Source organism: Oncorhynchus clarkii, chromosome 15 (assembly GCF_045791955.1).
Source record: "Oncorhynchus clarkii lewisi isolate Uvic-CL-2024 chromosome 15, UVic_Ocla_1.0, whole genome shotgun sequence".
Classification (NCBI taxonomy): Eukaryota; Metazoa; Chordata; class Actinopteri; order Salmoniformes; family Salmonidae; genus Oncorhynchus; species Oncorhynchus clarkii.
In genome coordinates this window covers 27313536-27333882 of record NC_092161.1, presented here as the reverse complement: position 1 = coordinate 27333882, position 20347 = coordinate 27313536, and the positions used below count along the sequence as shown (strand labels likewise).

The following is a 20347-nucleotide window of genomic DNA, read 5'->3' as shown; positions in this document are numbered from 1 at the left end:
CAACTGTAGTGTATGAGAACAAGGTAAGGAAGGTGATGGCACGTAAAGGTAAAGCAATTTCCTCATGTATCATGGTGTGACAAGGACAAATGCATGTGATGTATAGGCTAGCTTAAAGTGCAGCAGAGAGCTTTTTATTGAAAGAGAAAAAGCAAAGTGTCCTAAAAATAATGCTATTCAAAGGGCATGGACAGGAGATGGCATGCTATACAATATGGTCCAACATCTCAACACAATAATGTAATATTTTCAATCACGAAAATTATAATTTCACTCATTTGTGGAGTGAGACCATTAAATATGTGAGAACAAGAAATGTCAACACATTGAAACTCTTAATCGACCAAACAATCTACTTGATGGGAGAGACGGGCAACAGAAGTCTGTGGATCTGGTTAAGCAGTTCATTCAGTTTTGCGTCAAAGGAACTACCAAACTACCAATAGCCTTTTAACGATCCTACAGACTTGAAGGCAAATTTTCCCCAAACCAAAGAGTTTAACTGGCTCCCATGGCAGAACAGATTTATATCATACTGTGGTTACAAGACGAATGTGTAGGCTACATAAAACTGCTTTCATTTTCCAAATCAAATCATTTTGTTATTCTTGTACACCCCACTGTGATCAAGGGGAATGTAAATAACATATTTAAACAGGCCTAATAGCCATTCCCAAATCAATGCATCATTTTGATCAATCGTACTTATTCAGTTCTACATGCTTGCCTTTTCCCCCCTCTGATTGTGTTTTCCAAATGCCAGGAGTAGACGAATTGCCATTGCAGCAGTCATTTGGCGACAATGAGGCCAAATGCTAAACACAGAGAGAATGTATTGCACGGCTAAAGCGCCTGACACGCCTTTCTGAAACTAAATTCCAGCCTTCCCCTGTTTCATTTGCATAATGTTGTGATGCATTTTCCGCTCCAGTGCCCGCCACACTGATCCTCTAATTATACACACACACATGCACACGCACGCACACACACACTCACACACACTCCGAATGAGGAATCAGACCCGGGCAGACACCCACTCCACCCCAGCATGAAATATCATGTTACTCTATGATATCATTGTAGAGCCACGGGAAATTCAAACACTGTCATTAATTCAGCTGGCAGCAGCAGCAGAAATGACTGTAACATTGCTAATTAAGGATACAAACACCAACAATACCTGCAATTTGATCTAAAAGTGTCTCCCTGAAATTACCTCAAGCTTTGAAAGGGGATGATCCATACAGTCTGGGACCGATTCAAGTTTTATTGGGAACATTGGTTTCCAAAGGCCGCATGATGCCAACCAATGGGAATCAAACAGTGTGTGAGGAACACACTAAATTATTAAATATCTGACATTTTAAAAGTATATAAGCAATGTATATAATTTCCTTCCCCATCAGAAAACGTACAGTATCTTCAGTTTCTCACCTGTCCAGGAGCGGCATTCTCACACAAGAGGGTCTCATACTCAATGGCAAATACCGGAGGGTTGTCATTGATGTCCAGCACCGTAATGACAGCAAAACCTTTTCCAACCTGGGTTGGGTCATCTGAAAGACAGAGAGAAAAATAGTTTATATCACAGTTGACTCCAGCTATAACTTTCAATATTTTACACTGTCTTAACTTTGTCACTCTCCTCCACTTTCCCTACTATCGAGCTTTCACATGTCTTTTTAATGAATCACAAAGGTCGAGCAAAATGAGCAAATTGTGGCCAAAAGTGCCCGTTCTATACAAGGCTTTCTCTATGAACTGGCATCCTTAGTTGCTCTGATGGGGATCAGCCAACATGATCAAGCAGCTGATTATGATTGGAGTGGAGTTAAAGCTGTGGTGGTAAAGGCTAGGGATGCTAAAAAAAAATGGCATCCTATACCCTATATAGTGCACTATATAGAACCCAGCTCTGCTGAAACCACTGCAGTATATAGCGAATAGGATGCCATTTCAGATGCAGGTGACTGTGTAGTTGTAGTACAGAGCATCCGGCACCACAGGCTCCACCACTGGCTCCCCTCTCTGACACCAATGTGGCATTGAATATAAACGGCTGGCTCCTGAGAGCCTGGATGGACGATGATTTAGCCTGGCGTCAGCAGCCACGCTGACAGGAGAGATGGCGCGCTGGCTGACATTCGGGAGCGGCTGATTTGACAGTAGTGAAAAGGACGTGTGGTACCCCGGGGCACAGATTTGTTGTCATTGGCATGTTCGGAGCAGAGTCAGAGTGCGGATGAAATGTGAGCGCTGACCGACCACGTCTCAAATGAACAAGATCCCTTAGCTAGAAGAAGTGCTCCTCTGCCAACTTTTGTCACAAAAAGCCCATTTACTATAAATAGTGTAAAAAGGCGTCCTGGGCTCTGAGAGAGACTGTTTGGACGCCTGATTCTACAGCTGCCACTTTCCGCTGTGAAGAGAATAGAAGTCTGACTGTGTCAGAGGCCAACGACTCCTCAGTGAAGGGCTGTTATGACATTTAGTACAGTTATTATTAAAGATGTTTACTCCCTATGTGTTACTATATCGATACAAGAGGAAGAAGTATTATTTGAACATTCGTCTTAGGCCTATATTTATGGTTGAATAACAAGGCATTTACTTGAGGGATGGTGATTCCCATGTTTGGTTTCGTGACTATTTGTGCATCGAGGAGAAGACTGATTCGCATATCGCCCCAGCAGACCCACTGATGGTGCAATCTCTATTGCACTCCATACTGCCCTTTCCCCTCTGGAAAAAAGGATCACCCATGTGAGATTGCTGTTCAATGACTACAGCTCAGCGTTCAACATAGGTGATGAGGGTAAGTAACAACACATCTGCCAAATTGACCATCAACAAGAAAGCCCCTCAGGGGTGCGTGCTTACTCCCCTCCTGTACTCTCTGTTCACCCACCACTGCATGGTTGCAAGCGACTTCAACACCATCATTGGTGACGGTAGTAGGCCTGATCACCGACAATGATGAGACAGCCTATAGGGAGGAGGTCAGAGAGACCTGTCAGTGGGGTGTCAGAACAATCTCTTTCTCAATGTCAGCAAGACAAAGGAGCAAATCGTGGACTACAGGAAATGGAGGGTACACACCCATTCACATCGACAGAGCTGTAGTTGAGCGGGTCGAGAGCTTCAAGTTTTCTGTGTCCACATCACTAAGGATCTATCATGATCCACACACACCAACGCAGTTGTGAAGAGGGCAAGACAACACCTCTTCCCCCTTAAGAGGCTGAAAAGATTTGGCATGGGCCTCAGATCCTCACGTTTTTGGTTACTACATGATTCCATATGTGTTATTTCATAGTTGTGATGTCTTCAGTATTATTCTACAATGTAGAAAATAGTACAAATAAAGGAAAAGCCTTGAATGAGTATGTGTGTCCAAACTTTTGACTTGTGCTATATATGTACAGTTGAAGTCAGAAGTTTACATACACTTAGGTTGGAGTCATTAAAACTCGTTTTTCAACCACTCCACACATTTCTTGTGAACAAACCATAGTTTTGAAATGTCGGTTAGGACATCTACTTCGTGCATGACACAAGTCATTTTTCCGACAATTGTTTAGAGACAGATTATTTCACTGTATCACAATTCCAGTGGCTCAGAAGTTTACATACACTAAGTTGACTGTGCCTTTATACAACTTGGAAAATTCCAGAAAATGTTGGCATTTCTTTAGAAGCTTCTGATAGGCTAATTGACATTATTTTAGTAAATTAGAGGTGTACCTGTGGATGTATTTCAAGGTCTACCTTCAAACTCAGTGCCTCTTTGCTTGACATCATGGGAAAATCAAAAGAAATCAGCCAAGACCTCAGAAAAAAAATTGGTTCATCCTTGGGAGCAATTTCCAAATGCCTGAAGATACCACATCCATCTGTACAAACAATAGTACACAAGTATAATAAACACCATGGGACCACGCAGCCGTCATACCGCTCAGGAAGGAGACGCCTTCTGTCTCCTAGAGATTAACATATTTTGGTGCGAAAACTGCAAATCAATCCCAGAACAACAGCAAAGGTCCTTGTGAAGATGCTGGAGGAAACAGGTACAAAAGTATCTATATCCACAGTAAAACAGGTCCTATATCGACATAACCTGAAAGGCCGCTCAGCAAGGAAAAAGCCACTGCTCCAAAACCGCCATAAAAAAAGCCAGACAACGGTTTGCAACTGCACATCGGGACAAAATCGTACTTTTTGGAGAAATGTCCTTTGGTCTGATGAAACAAAAATAGAACTGTTTGGCCATAATGACCATTGTTATGTTTGGAGGAAAAAGCAGAAGAACACCATCCCAACCATAAAGCACGGGGTGGCAGCATCATGTTATGGGGGTGCTTTGCTGCAGGTGCGCACTTCACAAAATTGATGGCATCATGAGGGAGGAAAATTATGTGGATATATTGAAGCAACATCTCAAGACATCAGCAAGGAAGTTAAAGCTTGGTCACAAATGGGTCTTCCAAATGAACATTGACCCCAAGCATACTTCCAAAGTTGTGGCAAAATGGCTTAAGGACAACAAAGTTAAGGTATTGGAGGGACCATCACAAAGCCCTGACCTCAATCCTATAGAACATTTGTGGGCAGAACTGAAAAAGTGTGTGTGAGCAAGAAGGCCTACAAATCTGACTCAGTTACACCAGCTCTGTCAGGAGGAATGGGCCAAAATTCACCCAACTTATTGTGGGAAGCTTGTGGAAGGCTACCCGAAACATTTGACCCAAGTTAAACAATTTAAAGGCGATGCTACCAAATATTATTTGAGTGTATGTAAACTTCTGACCCACTGGGAATGTGATGAAAGAAATAAAAGCTGAAATAAATCATTCTCGCTCCTATTATTCTGACATTTCACATTCTTAAAATAAAGTGGTGATCCTAACTGACCTAAGACAGGGAATCTTTACTAGGATTATATGTCAGGAGGTGTGAAAAACTGAGTTTAAATGTATTTGGCAAAGGTGTATGTAAACTTCCGACTTCAACTGTACTTGATGGTGTTTATAGACATAATGGACAGTATATGAATATACAACGTGTGAACAGCAGTAGTTATAAAGTATAGGATGAGCCTTGACTAGAATTCAGTAAATACATATGAAGTTGGTAAAGCAGTATGTAAACATTATTAAAGTGACCAGTGTTCAATGACTCTCTAAGGTGCAGGGTTGAGTACAGTGTGTTTGCCGGCTAGTAACAACGACTAAAGTTGAGGGCAGGGTACTGAGCAGAGGCCAGCTAGTGGTGACTATTTAATAGTCTGATGGCGTGGAGCTGTTTTTCGGTCCCAAATTTGATACACCTGAACTGTCTCCACCTTCTAGATGGTAGCGGGGTGAACAGGCCGTGGTTCGGGTTGCTGAAGTCCTTGATGATCTTCTTGTCCTTCCTGTGACACTGGGTGCTGTAGATGTCCTGCAGGGCAGGCGGTGTGCCCCCAGTGATGCGTTGGACTGACCACACTATCCTCTGGAGAGCCCTGCGGTTTCGACCAGTGCAGTTCCCGAACCAGGCGGTGATACAGCTCAGTAGGATGCTCTCAATGGTGCAACGGTAGAAGATTGTGAGGGTCTTTTATTTTTATTTATTTAACCTTGATTTAACTAGGCAAGCCAGTTAAGAACACATTCTTATTTACAATGATGGCCTCTGCCAGGAAAACACTAACTTGGATGACGCTGGATCGTCCTATGGGGCTCCCAATCATGGCCGGTTGTGATTCAGCCTGGAATCTAACCAGGGTCTCTAGTGACGCATCTAGCATGGAGATGCAGTGCCTTAGACCGCTGCGCCACTTGGGAGGTCTTAGAGGTCTTAGGGATCAAGCTGAATTTCTTCAGCCTTCTGAGGTTGAATAGTCTTTGTGGACCATTTCAGGTTGTCAGTGATGTGCACTTCGAGAAACTTGAAGCTTTTCACCTTCTACACTGCGGTCCCGTCGGTGTGCATGGATGCATGCTTCCTCCTGCTGTCTCCTGAAGTCCACTATCAGCACCTTCATTTTGTGGACTTTGAGGGAGCTGTGCCATCAGAGACTCTGGGTTCGCGCCCAGACTCTGTCGTAAACCGGCCGCAACCGGGAGGTCCGTGGGGCGACGCACAATTGGCCTAGCGTCGTCCGGGTTAGGGAGGGGCAGTAGGGATGTCCTTGTCTCATCGCGCACCAGCGACTCCTGTGGTGGGCCGGGCGCAGTGCGCGCTAACCAAGGTTGCCAGGTGCACGGTGTTTCCTCCGACACATTGGTGCGGCTGGCTTCTGGGTTGGATGCGCACTGTGTTAAGAAGCAGTGCGGCTTGGTTGGGTTGTGTATTGGAGGACGCATGACTTTCAACCTTCGTCTCTCCCGAGCCCGTACGGGAGTTGTAGCGATGAGACAAGATAGTAACTACTATTGGATACCACGAAATTGGGGAGAAAAAGGGGTAAAATTAAAATAAAAAATAAAAAAAAAGAGGTGAAAATGATTTAAATGTACTTAAAGGCCATGTATGATTTAAATATTATAGTCTTGTGAATCTGTCATGAATACACTGTATATAATTGCTTTATTGAAAATAGTAACTATGGGAGAAATGGACAAATACAGATTGTTTTCAAGATGCCCTTGTCTTAAAGTTGAACCTTGGATAGATCTGTACTATAATAGCCTATAAACAGTCAATTCAAAATATTATATTCAGTTCTTTTGAAATAACCAACATTTTCTGCATCATATTGAGACAAAAATGAAAAAGACTTTGTGATGTTGTTCTATATAAATGTAGGCAAAAAAGGCAGACACTTTATATCAACATGGGATTTCTGTGGTCCAAATATCATAATCATTTTTGTTTTCAGACGTTTTCCGTTGGTAGGCCTGCCCATGTGTCTACTCACTCGGAAAGCCTGCTCACTCATGTCAATACCAAATCTGATAATTGTGACATGATTGAACTGGAATGATGTGAATAATGATGATGATGGTGAGAGCCCAGTATAGACTAACCCTTTAATCATAGGCTGTTACTTTGTGTCTCTAAAATCACAATGTTTCAGTTTCTATAATCAGGGGAAAAAGTATTTTTTTAATTGAAACGTCCAAATGTCTGCATTTTACCAGATCAGTTTTTTTCTATTTTTATAACTGATAAAAATGCAATATGCAATTGCCTATAGATAATATTCTGGCCATAGTAAAACTGTTTTGTAAGGCCATATAAAGAACAACTATGCATAAATTAATGAAAAGCAGCAAACAGATACAACATTGTTTCACACTCTTTAATTTAATTTTATTTATCCGTTATTTTACAAGGTAAGTTGACTGAGAATACGTTCTCATTTACAGCAACGACCTGGGAAATAGTTACAGGGGAGAGGAGGGGGATGAATGAGCCAATTGTAAACTGGGTATTATTAGGTGACCATGATGGTTTGAGGGCCAGACTGGGAATTTAGCCAGGACACCGGGGTTAACACCCCTACTCTTACGATAAGTGCCATGGGATCTTTAATGACCTTAGAGAGTCAGGACACCCGTTTAACGTCCCATCCGAAAGACGGCACCCTACACAGGGCAGTGTCCCCAATCACTGCCCTGGGGCATTAATAAAAGACTCAAACAGAAACAGGCAATAGGCTAAAGAGCTGGCGTCACAGTTTCCCCACCAAATAGGCCTACCAGGAAACTTGACGTACAGTATCTTGACGACATTGAGCGCCCGATGGAGTCTGTGCACTGCGTAGTACCTTCCACAAAAAGTTTTGCTCAACAAAAAGACACGTAAGGGGGGGAATGCGAGGGCCTCTTTGTCCTTAAAGCCATGGAAGGACGTCTCAAAGGCACTCCGGCACCTCTCTTTTCTCTCCTCTTCTCCCCCACATCACATGAGCATAATTCACCTGCGCCTGCCCTTAGTTAGCAGCTTGCCACTCACACGCCGCGACTCACAGAGACCCGGAGGTCGAAAGCGCCCACCTTACGTCAGAATTAAGATTCCCTTGACAACCCCGCCGCGTCCCACACGCTTTGTCACGTTAATGCAGTCATGACGAAGCAGTGGCATTGTGGGGTGTGGAATATGGGGGAGGGTTGGCTACATGACAAGATAGAAAGGACAACAATACTTTATGCAGGGCCTTCATAAAACAAACTAGTCAGACTGGCAGACGTGTGTGTGTGTGTGTGTGTGTGTGTGTGTGTGTGTGTGTGTGTGTGTGTGTGCGCGCACATGTACTTACGGCTTTCCATGGCAAGGATAGTGAGGTTGTGGACAGAGTTGACCTCTCGATCCAGGGGTTTGGCTGTGCTTATGACCCCACTCAGAGCATCCACGTTGAAGAAACGCTCCAGGTCTGTGTTTCTGTCTATGGAGTACCTGGAGACAGACAGACAGAGGCAGGCAGGCAGACAGGCAGAATGACAGACACACAGTCAGACACGTAGCTATGATGAGGTATTTTCCTTTTGAAGAAATTTCTAAGGATTTTACATGTAATAATTTCTCTCTTTAAACATTTCTGAAGGAATAAGAACTTTCCACCTTCCAAAGTTGTCAAATTAACCATTTTAAAGTGCTTCTGGTTTCAGTACATTGGCATAGAACATTATTGAGCTGTGTCAACAAGTGCAATTTTGCCATTTTCTCATCAATTTTTAACGCTAGATTAAACGATCATGATGTTGAACTATAAATGAGAGGTTTCTGCAACCTTTAGATTTTGACGAGAACTGCTGTCAATCAAAGTTTTTAAGGTAGAAATGTGAAATTGGACAGCAATACATTAATGCTGAACACAGAACAAACACTATCAATTTCTATACAGCAGCTTATATTTCTGGAAAAAAAGACAACTTCAATTAGCTGGTATCCAAAGGGTATTATTCAATGTAATTTGACTCTTGTGGCTGCATTAGTTCCACAATAATTCTAATTTCAACAGAGGTAGGGCCATATTATTGCAGACGCTGAAAGCCTCCACAGCAGCAAAAAGAGGCAATTTACACCCACAATGGCAGTGTAATTAGATTTTCTGATTAAGATTACTAACAATCCTAACGCCCCGAGCATGAACACTACCACACAACACTTTTATTTTCAATTAATGCGTAATGAGAGGGAGTCTCATGAGTGACATGGGGCAGATTGCCTTTCTGAGTGGCTGTGTTGTCTTATAAATGCAATGGAGCTGGTACAAACTGTTGACCCTCCTGGGGGAATGCCCTTTGCTCATTTTAGATGGCATTTCACTTTTACAAATGTTGCAGTCCCTCGAACCCACGACATCTGGCTGTAGTGCATGTCGCACAGTCACAGAGGGAGTTTAGAACTCTGTCAGTGAGGTGATATTGAGGCAGTGGAACGTGAACATGTATTTACAGTACTGCTCAAAAGGTGTTTGGTCCTCCTGTCAACCTGCTGTGGCAACATGCTGAAAGAAATGGGTTATGTGGCTTGAATTCGCCACTCTGTTGCATGGGGCGAAGTTATTTTAAGAAACAGGGGCCACTTGAGAAAATGGCTGGGACAACAGAGGAACTGCCTGTAATGGCATATAATAACTGGAGAGCTGGGTTCTACCTGATGGCACTGTTGGAGGAGTCAGGGTCGTGAGCGGAGACCCTCCCGATGGAGATGCCCACTCTGGCGTCCTCGGAGACCACCATCTTGCTAAGCTGTGTGGAGAACACAGGCGGCTCGTTCACGTCCTCCACCGTCACCTTGACCGACGTGGTGTCGCTGAACGAACCCAGGTGCACAAACGCAGGGTCGATATTCCGATTGGTGGCTTCGATTCGCAGGTTAAAGCTGTTCTTGGTCTCAAAGTCTAAAGGCTGAGACAAACATAAAGTAACAAAAATTGAAATTAAAAGCATTTTCACATTTCTTAAAAAAGAAATTGACAGTAACCTTCCGGTCAAGGTGGAGCCCATCCTAATTGGCTGGATTCTAAGCACACTGCACTGGCCACATTTTCTGTAAATGGTGAGTGAGGGCAAAGCCATAAAGATATTTGTATGTGCATCGCTCATGGCAACATGGCCTTGCGCTACACCAGTAGATTGAAGAAATGCTGGCGCTAGAGTCCAACGACCCTATGCAATCTTGCACATAATCAGACTCTCTATCACAAATATATTTTTCATCCAGACGTTTTATATTGACTTACTGTGTAGTGTGAAAGCAAACTATTGATTGTGAGAAAAGGCACAACACATCACAGTGAAAGGCATTTCTAAATAATAGTGTTTAGAAGATATGTTGTCATCTGTTTGGCTTATTGGGTGCACAGTTGTAGCCCTATAATATAGGAGGGCCATTGATGTGACACATTTATTGTCTGTGTTTATTGTCTGCATGACTTTCCACTCTGTGGCACTCGTCTATGATCGGTGACGGCGAAAACAAACAAAAGATCAGATTGGACCCTGTGACAAAGCTGGCTTGGGGCCACAGCCTATAAGGATACAGCATGTGTACCTTTTGAAGGATGATGACGCCCTCTTGCGTGTCCTCGTCTGTAGTGATGTTGAACACCCCAGGTCCGTCCTCCATGATCCTATACTCCATCTCTGCATTGGGGCCTATGTCATTGTCCAGAGCCTTGACCCTGGCCACCACGGACGCCACGGGCAAGGACTCCAGCACCATGTACTGATAGTTCTCTGGAGGAAAGAGAAGTAGTAGTTAGAGATGAGGTGGTTTTCTTACTCCTTAGCCGCTCAGATTCATAGTGCACTACAGCTGCCTTTCAGTTCCCTCTCTCACAATGAGTGGTCGCACTACAAAGTAATGGTCCAGGATGAGTTTTATCCAAATATATGAGGAAATAGTGACAATAATATATTAAATGACTAGTTTTACATTCAAGACATTTATGATGGAGAGGGCAAATATATTTTTTATTGAACCTTAACATTTTTATAACAATGGAGTTGTTTGTATTCATATGAAAACGTATTACGTATTCTGACCACCCCACTCTACATGAAACAGAATATCTCTTGACCAAAGTGAATGGGAGAACCTGCGGAATATGCTTCGTTGGGATGAAATGTTCACTGGAAGATTCTATTACAAGCAAACTCTTCCATTGTGCTCCCGGTGTCTTTGTCTGCACCTCCCTGACATAAAGCACTCATAAGAAAAAAAGGAGGGAATCATATAAATAATCATAATCTCCCCAATCACCATGACGGAGCTCATTACCAGATCTTTCCGTGTTTCTCACCCCAGTGGTTCCCGACATCGCGCTCCAAATGCTAATCTGCTTGACATTGTTTGCCGCTGTGTAATCTTTGTAATGGCTTTTTAATTCGCTGTGGAAGAACCCCAAAAATGCCTTTCTTCCCCTCCCTTCGTACTGTGTATGCCCCTCTTTGCCCCCTGGTAACCGCCCCTCCTCTCTGTCCTTATGCCTCCAGCCTTCACTTCCCTTCCCTCCTCCAAGGGCTAGTGCTTCTAGACTATCAGCTGTGGTGCTCTGTCATACTCTATTGATTCTGACCCATGACCTTGGGTGGGAGGTGGGGGGGATACAGATGGGGGGGGGGGACGACGACTTCACACCCAACCTGGTCCCAAAGCATCTTTCTTCCCAGCACACGCAGCAAAACAGCGCTGGGTTAAAGCGGCATTGACGATTTGTTGTGCAAACTTGAACCTGCCCCCCCCCTCCGGGTTCCAGCAAATTGACTTGACTTCATGGCAGTCCAGCAGTGAGTGTAACAGCCTAGGCAGCGGTGGTCGGTGGGACTATCAGCGGTAAAGCAATTGCCAGGGCCACAGATTATCATGAGAAGCACCTCATGCCTTTGAATCCCAACTCCTGGCCAGGAACCCATTAGCGCGCCGTGAAATAGGCTGATGACAAAAAAAATGGAGCCTGATTGATCCTGGTATCCATGTTTGCAGAAATCCCTCAACTCTGATGTGGAGTGAGGGGAGCGGGAGAAAGGTTTATACCTTCTAGGGCAAACTGCATTTGAAGCCTTTGACCATTAGTCAGAAAGGGGCAGTGAACCCACAACGAACAGCAAAATCACGCATACGCTTGAATGAATCTGCAATATCAAGCATAGACTACATTTTCACCCAAAGCTTTCTCCCCTACTGTACGCGTCTGCCATTGTGAACGAGAGTGATTGCAGAGATTTATGTCAAACCTCCACCATAGTGAGACTGCAATGACAGTGAATGGAGGGGTTTAGGGCTTTGTCTGAGGGAAATAGATAGAGGGCATGTCGTCAGATTTAGTGACGAACAAAGCATATAGGACTCTTACTGCGAGAGAAGCGTGGCGGGTTGTCATTGACATCAGTGAGGGTGACCGTGACAGAGGTGGTGCCGGAGAGGCCGCCCATCTGGCCCACCATGTCTTTAGCCTGGATGACCAATATGTATTGGTCCTTCACCTCTCGGTCCATGTTGGGCAGTGCCGTCCGGACGACGCCTGGAGAGGAGAGAGAGAGAAAGGGATGACAGGAAAGAAGAGAAAGGGATGATAAGAGTAGAAGATAAGAGTGAAAAGGGAGAGGGGATGATGGGAGAGGAGAGAGAGAGAGAGAGATAGATTGCAAGGGATGACAAGAGTGGATAGAGAGGGGGGACATGAGAGGAGATTGAGGGATAACAGGAGTAGAGAGAAAGCGAGAAAGAAAGCTTGATAAGAGAGAGAGAGAGAGAGAGAGAGAGAGAGAGAGAGAGAGAGATGACAGGTAAGGAGAGGGAGAGAGGGATGACAGGAGCAGAGAAAAAAAGCAAATGCCTCCAAAGATGCCTAACTCTTGCTTGAAAATAAGTTGTTATGCACTTGTTTATCTGGGTTATTGGCACTGCTGCACCTGTTGATGGTTCCCTTTTGTGAGAAGAAACATGGACTTAAAGTGTCAAACAATCTTAACCTTTTGTGTCCAATCCTAACACTAAAGTGAAAACACTTCTATGGTCAATTTTATACACTATCTCTCTGTAGGTGCTGAGAAAAATGTTATCTATAGCAAAGGCCTGTGGCCCTATACAGTTGCTTGATGGTAATTGCTTTTGAAAGAATACACCAACTTATGAAATGGAAATCGGCATTTTATCTCCTGACTCTAAAGATGAAAATCGTAATAATCCCACAAATTTACCACAAATCTTTAATGGCAAAAAGTCCTAATCATTATAAGGCAATTACTGTTGCATTCATGGTTAATGACTTACAGCTCAGAATAAAAAATTAAAAGGCACTTATTGGGGATTCCTACGGAACATGGAAGATTACTCATTAAGTAGCTAGCTCAGGAAGCTGAGAAAAACAGTTTGGATCACGTAGGTTTGCTTGCTCTCTCTAAGTTATTTTTCAATAATGAGAATTAAGGAGAATTTTGAGAGATTCTCTAGAGGTATCAATTCTCGAGAGGTATCGATTCTCGAGAGATATTACTGTAATGTAAACGTACATATATCTCACGTCTTGAGAGGGGTAAACTTTCTATGAGAGGGGTAAACTTTCATGTTTGATATGCTCCCGTTACAAGCTGGCATAGCTAGCTAGATGTGTTTTTTTCATGCAAGCTACACTTAATGCGTGTATGATCGAGAACATATACCTAACATCTAGATAATATGTTTTAGTGGAAAGGTTTCATTTGAATTTTTCCAGCTTACTGACTAGTCAATGGCTACTGTGATGGTGATATTTACAGTAAATTGGGAGCTGCAGAGCAATAATGTCACATTTCCAGCCACAACGAAAGGTACAGTACGGCAAGTATGTAATGTAAATTGAAAAGTGTATGTACAGTGCCTTGCGAAAGTATTCGGCCCCCTTGAACTTTGCGACCTTTTGCCACATTTCAGGCTTCAAACATAAAGATATACAACTGTATTTTTTGTGAAGAATCATCAACAAGTGGGACACAATCATGAAGTGGAACGACATTTATTGGATATTTCAAACTTTTTTAACAAATCAAAAACTGAAAAATTGGGCGTGCAAAATTATTCAGCAAAATTATTCACTTTCGCAAGGCACTGTACATACAGTGGGGCAAAAAAGTATTTAGTCAGCCACCAATTATGCAAGTTCTCCCACTTAAAAAGATGAGAGAGGCCTGTAATTTTCATCATAGGTACACTGACAGAGGTCAAATGTTTTCTGTAAGTCTTCACAAGGTTTTCACACACTGTTGCTGGTATTTTGGCCCATTCCTCCATGCAGATCTCCTCTAGAGCAGTGATGTTTTGGGGCTGTTGCTGGGCAAAATCTCACGATACATGGCCCCATTCATTCTTTCCTTTACACGGATCAGTCGTCCTGGTACCTTTGCAGAAAAACAGCCCACTCGCACGATGTTTCCATCCCCATGCTTCACAGTAGGTATGGTGTTCTTTGGATGCAACTCAGCATTCTTTGTCCTCCAAACACGACAAGTTGAGTTTTTACCAAAAAGTTATATTTTGGTTTCTTCTGACTATATGACATTCTCCCAATCTTCTTCTGGATCATCCAAATGCTCTCTAGCAAACTTCAGACGGGCCTGGACATGTACTGGCTTAAGCAGGGGGACACGTCTGGCACTGCAGGATTTGAGTCCCTGGCGGCGTAGTGTGTTACTGATGGTAGGCTTTGTTACTTTGGTCCCAGCTCTCTGCAGGTCATTCACTAGGTCCCACCGTGTGGTTCTGGGATTTTTGCTCACCGTTCTTGTGATCATTTTGACCCCACGGGGTGAGATCTTGCGTGGAGCCCCAGATCGAGGGAGATTATCAGTGGTTTGTGTGTCTTCCATTTCCTAATAATTGCTCCCACAGTTGATTTCTTCAAACCAATCTGCTTACCTATTGCAGATTCAGTCTTCCCAGCCTGGTGCAGGTCTAAAATGTTGTTTCTGGTGTCCTTTGACAGCTCTTTGGTCTTGGCCATAGTGGAGTTTGGAGAGTGACTGTTTGAGGTTGTGGACAGGTGTCTTTTATACTGATAACAAGTTCAAACAGGTGCTATTAATACAGGTAACGAGTGGAGGACAGAGGAGCCTCTTAAAGAAGAAGTTACAGGTCTGTGAGAGCCAGAAATCTTGCTTGTTTGTAGGTGACCAAATACGTATTTTCCACCATAATTTGCAAATAAATAAATTAAAAATCCTACAATGTGATTTTCTGGATTTTTTTTCCTCATTTTGTCTGTCATAGTTGAAGTGTACCTATGATGAAAATTACACAATTGGTGGCTGACTAAATACTTTTTTGCCCCACTGTATGTCAATTGAAATCTCGTCGCGCTGCGTCTCCTTAAATGTTTGTCAATGAGAATAGCCCTTAAGTCTCTTTGAGCTTGATACAGAATTAACTAATCAAATAATCTTGGGGAGGAAGTCAGCCTGAGTTAAGTTTGGTTTATTGCAATCTGTTAAGTCAAGATACATTGCATTTGTCATGTAAGTGTGATACACTGTGACTATTACAAAAAATAAGAAAAACTGGGTAGCCTTTTCAACCCCTCTTCAGTTTTCATTCCCGAAATATTAGTTTTTAATTAGACATTGGTGAATATTAAATAATCAAACAGAGTGGTTATGGGCTGAATCAAACTCCCACTTAATCAAACATTGATATCAATGGGATATGCGAGAAATTTCTAATTAACACAAGCACATCTCAGGGGACTTGACCTTAAGAGACCTTAATAAAATAGAAGACCAGAGGATGACAATGTTGAAAAAACGGTATCTGTGTGTTCTGGACAAAATTTGATCATAACTATTCAAGAACTAGGCACAGATTCTTGCCATGTATGATCCAAACATTGAGTTTGAGTTTATTTTATTTTTACAGGGACAGTGCACATTAATCAACGTTTCAGTAAAAGTGCCGGTTTTAGCCAGCCGGCTAATTTTCAACCGCAGTCCCTGGGCAGGTTATTAAAAACAATTACAATATAGACAATAGCAACATAGGACAAGCAAGACATAGCATACAGACAGAGCAACATAGGACAAGCAAGACATAGCATACAAACAGAGCAACATAGGACAAGCAAGACGTAGCATACAGACATAGCAACATAGAACAAAAAGCAGCAAGACAAAATTCATAAAAGCAACAACGTGTTTCCACACCTCACAAGCTACAGACAACAGATAACATGGAAAGCGGCAACACACAGCTAGGGACCATGTTCACAAATCTGATTGACCTTTAGCCATGTCTTCAAGCATTTTGTGAAAGTGTGATATGTGGTGCAGTTATGTGTGTCTGATGGCAGTGTATTCCAGACATGGGAAGCTCTCACAGAGAAAACGGATTTACCTCTCATGGCAGACCTTGTGAATCTGCTGCCATATGTTTGGGTTTTCTGGGGGGGGGGTAGGCCATTTAGGATCTTGAATCCAAGACATGTGTCGGTGTATTGCACAAGATTATCCCAACTCAGGTGCTCATGCTTTCTGAGGATGTAACAGTGATGATGGCTATTGGGCTTCCTATCAAGCACTTTGAGAGCCTGTTTGTAGACAGACTGAATAGGTCTTAATGTTGTACAGCAAGCTTGGACCCAACTAGTCAAGCAGTATGTTAAGTGGGGGAGTATCATAGATTTGAAGTACAGTTTTGCTACCTCTGTAGTCAAACAATTTCGTATAAATCGGAAATTAGCTAGGTTGAATTTGGTTATTTGAATTACCTTTTTCACATGCATTTCACATGCATTGATTTGGTTAAATCATGCAAATAAATTTGTAGTTGACTCAATGGGAAACTAAACTTTCTCTCTCTTTCCCTCCCATATTCAGGTTAAGTCGAGTAATTACATATGCATTGGTTTGAAGACATGTTTTCCTAAAAATCCAGAGATTGCATAGATAGGTCTACTGGACTATATTGTAAAGAATAGGACATTATTGCTATTGTCTTTGGAATGTACCTGTGTATGCACCCCTACACCTGATGACCACCCACAATCATACACACTCTCACAGCAACATAGTGAACGCAGCCTGAAGACTTGACAAAGAGATGCATACATCTCACAAATTAAGCCTGGGTTCGCTGAGGAAAAACAGTGTTTCAAGGTATTTAGACCAACTGCCTGAACATTTGTTATACTTACAAATCAGATAGTCTGTTATTGGCCCAGTCGAAGTAAGTGACTCAATTAGCAACATTTTACGACGCCGTCCACCTCTTTATCTGAGGCCTCTGCCATGCTCTCGCCACAACATAATGATGGTCAATAAAGTCAAGTAGTAGCACAAACTAATGAATAGTGGGTGAAGTTTTCCTACTGGGAGAAAACCACAGCTGCCTCTTAGTCAATTCTTTGGTTCCCAGTTTAAGATGAGGAGTCAGAACATGTCAGTCGAGAAGCTGGTTTATTTTTAACGCCTGATGCCTTCATGTTTGTCAAAGCATCTTTCTATGGAGCTACTGTATGTGTGGATGTGTGGATTGGATACATCCATCTTCTCCTGTTCCTAGCTGTATCCCCCTTTCCTCCATCCATTCATCCATCCATCTATTCATAGATTCATCAGGTTTGCTGCTAGTTTCCCCCACTGTGTAACCTTGTAGCCAATTAAAGAGCATCAACAGTGCCCCAGTGTCAGCTGTTGTGACACCTGTGAACCCTGTTTGCTGACATGCATCAGAGAGCTTGCTTCAAGCCTTCAATCCAACAGAGGTCCCTCAAACCAGGCTAGGTACAAAACAAACAAAACTTTCCCTGTTCTCTCAACTCTATCTATCACTACCACCACAGAGACAGAAAACAATAAAGTTCTAACTTGAAAGAACCAAACCGTCTTAAAGAATTCTGGAAAAGAAGAAGTTGTCTGTTCGAAAAAGTTGGCTAATGGCTACATTCAAACAACAACAACAACTACAACAACAACAATGGCTTACCCCAAAAACTTGAAATGTAGCCCGTAAGAAAATATGTTAAGTGTGTGCAGCCAGCGGTAAACCAAGTGAATAATCTCACTAAACAAAGATAGACTTCACATACAATTGATATACTTATTTAATATCAGCTCTGTGCATTGGTGCCCAAGAGATATAGGCTGTGGTTAATGATGCCATGAATCCTTATTCCAGCATGTGGGGGTAAAAAAAAAAAAATGCAATGTGTTTTCTCCTCCCGACGCCTGCCGCCCGCCTGGCCAGCAGCACACATATTTCTCACAGAGCGACAGTGCTAATCCGCACGGCTATGTCGCCAGGCTGTTGTTTGTCTGCTGGGTGCCAGCCCCCCTCGCTCTATATCTCTGTTGTGCTGCACCCGTGTCATTCCTGGGGAGAGGCGATGATTAAAATCCTTCTGTCGCTATCGCGGCATGGCCCCACATCGGCATCGCACCGTGACTCCCTCCGCCTCCGGTGCTGCCGAAGCAGACGCATTGTAGCCGCCGCACATTTATCTCGCTGTCTCCCTCTCCCCAGTGCTGGAGGCAGAGGGGTAGGCCACTCTCCCTGCAAAAAGACAGGGATCCTTGACATTCGTCTTGGGAGGAGGAAATAAAAGTGTGGGGACTGGAGCACTTTGCTAGGATAGGAAACCCTCTGGCCTACCATCCGTGTGGCTATGAAAGGTAATGATGAAGGCGATGGAAACTTAAATAAGAGTGTTGTGATTTCCTCAACCTCCGGGGGTCCACCTACACCCAATTGATCCATGTAAGATGCAAGAGGGGGAAAATACCATATACACTGGGAATAGTACAACCTCCTAGAGAGGTTGTTGCCATTTAGTTTGTTCATGAAAAGCCACCTTACAAATATTCTCTACATCCAACTTATCTTTTGAAAGATTCCAATCCAGAGCACAGATACGTATTTCAATAACAATTTATCTCACTCAAACTGTGAAAGATACACAGATTGAACTGCTATCGGCTGGGGTCTCCTGGGCATCATTCTCCACCTTGACTATACGTGATACTCTAAATTTCCCATATCTTGGTGGTCTGTGTGGTATAACATTAAACAATTATGTAACATTACGAGATGTAGATAACTGTGACTCATCTTCAGTAATATTACTGTTACATTGTAAAATGGGGGGGGGGGGGGGGTGCTACTGTATATGAGAAATGTCATACATGGCAAATGCTCCAGACATCTCACACAGCAAAATCGCCAGTGTTCATATCCTGGTGTAAGCAGTTTTGGTGTTGATGTGGTGTTACTTTATGAATGGAGTGAATGGCAGCTAGTGTTGCCAGTTTTACCTAGTGTTTCAGTGTAACATTTCTAGTGTTGATTCAGGTGCTAAACTAACTCTGTAAGTTTTAAATTAACACTCAATGGTGTAAAATAACCCCATTGTTGGCGTTAATAACCAGTGTTATACCAAAACCAAGCCCCTCAATATCATATTTCCCAGCATATTTTCACATCACTTTGCAAGCCAGCATAATGTGTTTTGAAATAATTATGTGACTTGGACTTCTGAGTGGTTCAGCAGTCTAAGGCACTGCATCTCAGCGCAGCGGTCTAAGGCACTGCATCTCAGTGCAAGAGGCGTAACTGGTTCAAATCCAGGCTGTATCCAGCTGTGATTGGGAGTCCTGAAGGGCAGAGCACAATTGGCCCAGCGTCGTCCGGGTTTGGCCAGGGTAGGCTGTTATTGTAAATAAGAATTTGTTCTTAACTGACTTGCCTAGTTAAATGTAAAATAAATTGAAAGACTGACTTTGCTTGTAAACTACGCGCTTCAGTCCATTGAATTATGTTAAAACTAGGCTCTCATAATAAGGCTTTATATATTGTGTTATATTATACTTTTTTTATAACATATTTGCTTAGGAGCTCACTTTATGAAGGCCACAGGACTGAACATTTATGAATGCAACAACCAAGTCTCTGTCACTAACAAATAGGGTAATGGGTGGGGACTCTACAATTTACTCCAAAGGCATTATGGGAAAGCAAAGCAATGATTTTCACTGCTACGCAGCCAATACACATCTTTACATCTCTGTGTCACCAGAGGATTTAAGCTCCACGGATAAATTATTAGTTTACTGTATTATTGTATTATTGATTTAAATACTTGGATGGATTGCAACTTCCTCCAGCTAAATCAAGGCAAGACCGAGGTATTTATTGTTGGAGCCAAAACACAGAAAGAGAATCTGGCCGCACATTGTAATTCATGGCAATAAAGATAAAACACCAGGTAAAAAACCTAGGCGTTATTTTAGATTCTGAACTCCATTTCGAATCACACATTAGGAATGTGACCAAAATATATTTTTACCAGCTGAGGAACATTACCAAGGTGTGGCCATTTCTCTCTCAGGCTGATACAGAGAGACTCATCCATGCTTTTATTATAAGTAGGCTTGACTACTGTAATGCTCTC

General features: G+C 42.8%; 1 protein-coding gene across 1 annotated transcript in view; it reads right to left on the bottom strand.

Annotated features, from left to right (window-relative positions):
- Positions 1-20347, bottom strand: part of LOC139366759 (cadherin-7-like) — a 115729-nt gene that overhangs the window by 33044 nt on the left and 62338 nt on the right. Inside the window, exons 5-9 of the mRNA XM_071104461.1 lie at positions 12290-12457; positions 10486-10670; positions 9586-9839; positions 8246-8382; positions 1435-1556 (exon numbers count right to left, since the gene is read on the bottom strand). Of these exons, the coding sequence (XP_070960562.1) occupies positions 1435-1556; positions 8246-8382; positions 9586-9839; positions 10486-10670; positions 12290-12457 (866 nt within the window). The remainder of the gene's footprint in view (positions 1-1434; positions 1557-8245; positions 8383-9585; positions 9840-10485; positions 10671-12289; positions 12458-20347) is intronic.